The 3,008-nt window shown below is 49.4% G+C and overlaps 1 protein-coding gene across 1 annotated transcript in view; it reads right to left on the bottom strand.

Annotated features, from left to right (window-relative positions):
- Positions 1–905: 905 nt before the first annotated feature.
- The window catches only part of LOC142557191 (uncharacterized), a 379,820-nt gene continuing 377,717 nt past the window's right edge, over positions 906–3,008 (bottom strand). Inside the window, exons 8-9 of the mRNA XM_075668876.1 lie at positions 2,493–2,632; positions 906–1,791 (exon numbers count right to left, since the gene is read on the bottom strand). Of these exons, the coding sequence (XP_075524991.1) occupies positions 1,605–1,791; positions 2,493–2,632 (327 nt within the window). The 3' untranslated portion in view covers positions 906–1,604. The remainder of the gene's footprint in view (positions 1,792–2,492; positions 2,633–3,008) is intronic.

The raw sequence follows: 3,008 nt of genomic DNA, 5'->3' as shown, positions 1-3,008 counted from the left end.
GGATAGTTAATATGCCTTTCTTTTTCCGCAATAACAACAAGACGTTCCAGGGATGCCTAAGAAACAATCGCAGCACAGTTTTCCTCGATGCCATGCTAACTTGTGTTTCGGAAATGGCCAGTGATTCTAATGGCACATGCCATTTTTTTGGCGGTGGTCAATCAGTACGCTATGTAATAAAACGTAATCAGGGTCGTCGTGATCCAGCTTGTCTGTTACAGGTTAGAGGAGATGAAATCCAGCCGGAAAATTTCATATACTGAGCTTTGTTTGGTGCATCATGCTAGCAACGGCCGCTGCGCCATTAAAAGTAAATTTTGCTTTTCTTTGGTTTAGGCAAACAAATCAGGGAAAGTAACGAAGGTACCACTCATGAATGAGTCATTTCGCATGAAGGACTGATTTCGAACTGGAGTTAAAGTTACACATATGGGGGCTATGATGGGCGCTGTATTGTGACGGCTATGTATCTATGTAGATCAAACCGTTTTTCGTTCAACTCGTATAAAAAGTTAGTAAACGGGCGTTTTTTTGTATTCCCCCTCTCTCGGAAAGAGAATGCAGCGGCTGAGAAACGGACTGGCAGCCTCGTGCTGAGCAGCTCAATGACACAGCCATCGAGGCACCATGACGATCACCTGATTTGTTCGGTGCAACACGGCTCAGCAAAGAAGGCTTTCGTGTTTGGCAGAGAGAATAAAAGAATTACACAGGAAGAATAAAAATAAAAAAACGCACAATAAAACAATTAGAGCGAATCAGTGCTAGACGAACCACGTTTTACGTTATTTTTTACGCTCTAGTGTCACTAGATCAACCGTGATGTGATAAATGTGGTGGCACTTATATTTGAGAAACTTGAAGGCCCTCCCCCCCCCCCCACCCACCGCCAAACACCACCGTGATTTACGGAAGAATTTATCGAAACCTTCACTTGAAATTTTAACAGCGCAGAATCTTAAGTTCACCAGCCTTCTTATTTTTCATTTTCAACTTAAATCAAAAGACAATATGGTATGCAGAAAACCTGTTTCCAGGTCCCTAAAAATGGCTGAACAGTCATACAGCCTTTTCGGGGACAAATTGAGTCGTAATCCTCACACATTGGGTGTGCTGGAAATTTTCGCTGTACTACTGATTAGGCGCTAGTTTCACCTCTATGAACCTTGCTTGCTGCTCACAACTAGAACCATAGTTGTCCGAAGACGTTCTTTCTTTCTTTTTGGTGACAATAGCGAAGCCTCACAGGGTGACACATTTCGCGCAGCAGCGAGCAGCTGGGCACGAGCGAACGCTGAGTCGGTGCAAGTAGTGCGACATTGTTTCGTCGCCCCTAAGGAGGCGCCGACGGTGGACGTGATGGGCGATGCGGTGGATGATGAGTGGTCCCCCAGGATAGAGTGTGGGGGTGAACAGGTGGCGTCGAAGGGGCGTGTCCGAGCGCACACTCAGCGGCGGATGGCCCGGGCTCTGGGCGGGTGCAGGGGCGGCGGCGCCCAGGCGTGCCGCTCGCATTGAAGGCAGCGGGATGGCGATTGTGCGGAACGCCGAACGCTGGCGGCGGCGGTGTCGGGCTCGCTTTTCTGGATGGCGGCAGGGGCTCGTCAGGCGTACTCGGATTCAGACAGGCTCTGCGTCTCGGAGAGCCGTCGCACGGTGCTGGCGTAGTAGTCGTCGGGCAGGTCCTCGGACGGCTGGCCCCGGGCGCTCGCGTACGAGATGGACTTCTGGTAGCTGAAGACCTGCCGCTCCAGGTTGTAGTTCTCAGCCTGGAGGGCGGCTATCTCGCGTCTGCGAAAAAAAAAAAAAACAACAGCCGTGTGCAAATGGTTGTGCTGAAACGGCTGGGCCGTGAAATGATGGCATGCTAGTTTATGTGCTTGCTGTCAGACAGCGTAGATACAACACACCAGGTGTACTGCAGGATTCCGTCTGCTTACTAAGCGGCGCGTTCGACAAAATGCTTCCGACTCCTGTAAATGCGCATGCCGACTTAAAATGATGAGATATTTATTGACGTCCTCTCCTCGACGGGAAAATATGAATCATGAATGCATTATATAGTTGTTGACTTGAGCTACCAGTAAGCTTATGGAGACGTCGGTTCTCGAAAATAAGGAAAGGCCCGCAAGGAAGACCACCGAGACTACAAACACCTGAGGTTTATTTCTCTTTCGGAGCGAGGACAGGCCAGCTCTGACAGTTGGGCGTTCCGATCGCAAGCGCCATTTCTCGGACCATCGCGCCACGGGCAGTACAGCTACCCTATAGCAGCCGTCAAGAGGTGCCCCCTTTCTTTCTGTCGAAGGTCGTTGCTGCCCTCAATTAAGCAGATGATCTCAAGCGACTGAGTAATACATTTGCAAAGACAGTACTTTTCCCAATCTAGAAAAGCATGAACGCCTACCCCTCTTTCCCTCTCTCTCTCTCTCTCTCTCCATACAACTTCAGTCGGAGAAGGCCACATCGAAAAATTAGGCGCTGTGACTTACTTCATTTGGTGGCACTGGGTGCGAGCAATGTCGTCATATTTGTGGTACGTGGCTCCGAACAGGAGCTGCGAGTCGAGCCATTCCACGTGCACAGTCAGGTTTCCGGCTCCGTCCAAGTACATGCCGGCTGACTCGCGAATCTGCGACAGAGGGAGCAACACCAAGTGAGGCTGTGGTGCTACATGTGAAGGTTTTTTTTCAAACAACGGTGCCCTCTGCGCGGAAGACGAGAACATGGGTCGTGACCACTCGAGTGACCCACGCACCCGCTTCCGTGTAATCAACTCATGTATCAAACGTCTGCTTTATTTCTGCTAGAAACACGATAACTCAGTCGCACTTGCGCACAACGATGGCCTAAAACTGAAATGCAATAGGTTATCTCACACTGAAATCTGCAATTGTAGTTCATCGGCAGCCGTTTTATCCAACATGAATGCGACGCACTTCCACAGTTAGATTGTTAAAGAAAAAAATTGAATCCTTAGATTACTATGACATCCATCCGGCTTTCAA

The sequence above is a fragment of the Dermacentor variabilis genome, chromosome 1, assembly GCF_050947875.1.
Source record: "Dermacentor variabilis isolate Ectoservices chromosome 1, ASM5094787v1, whole genome shotgun sequence".
Lineage (NCBI taxonomy): Eukaryota > Metazoa > Arthropoda > Arachnida > Ixodida > Ixodidae > Dermacentor > Dermacentor variabilis.
This window is presented reverse-complemented; position numbering and strand designations above follow the sequence as displayed.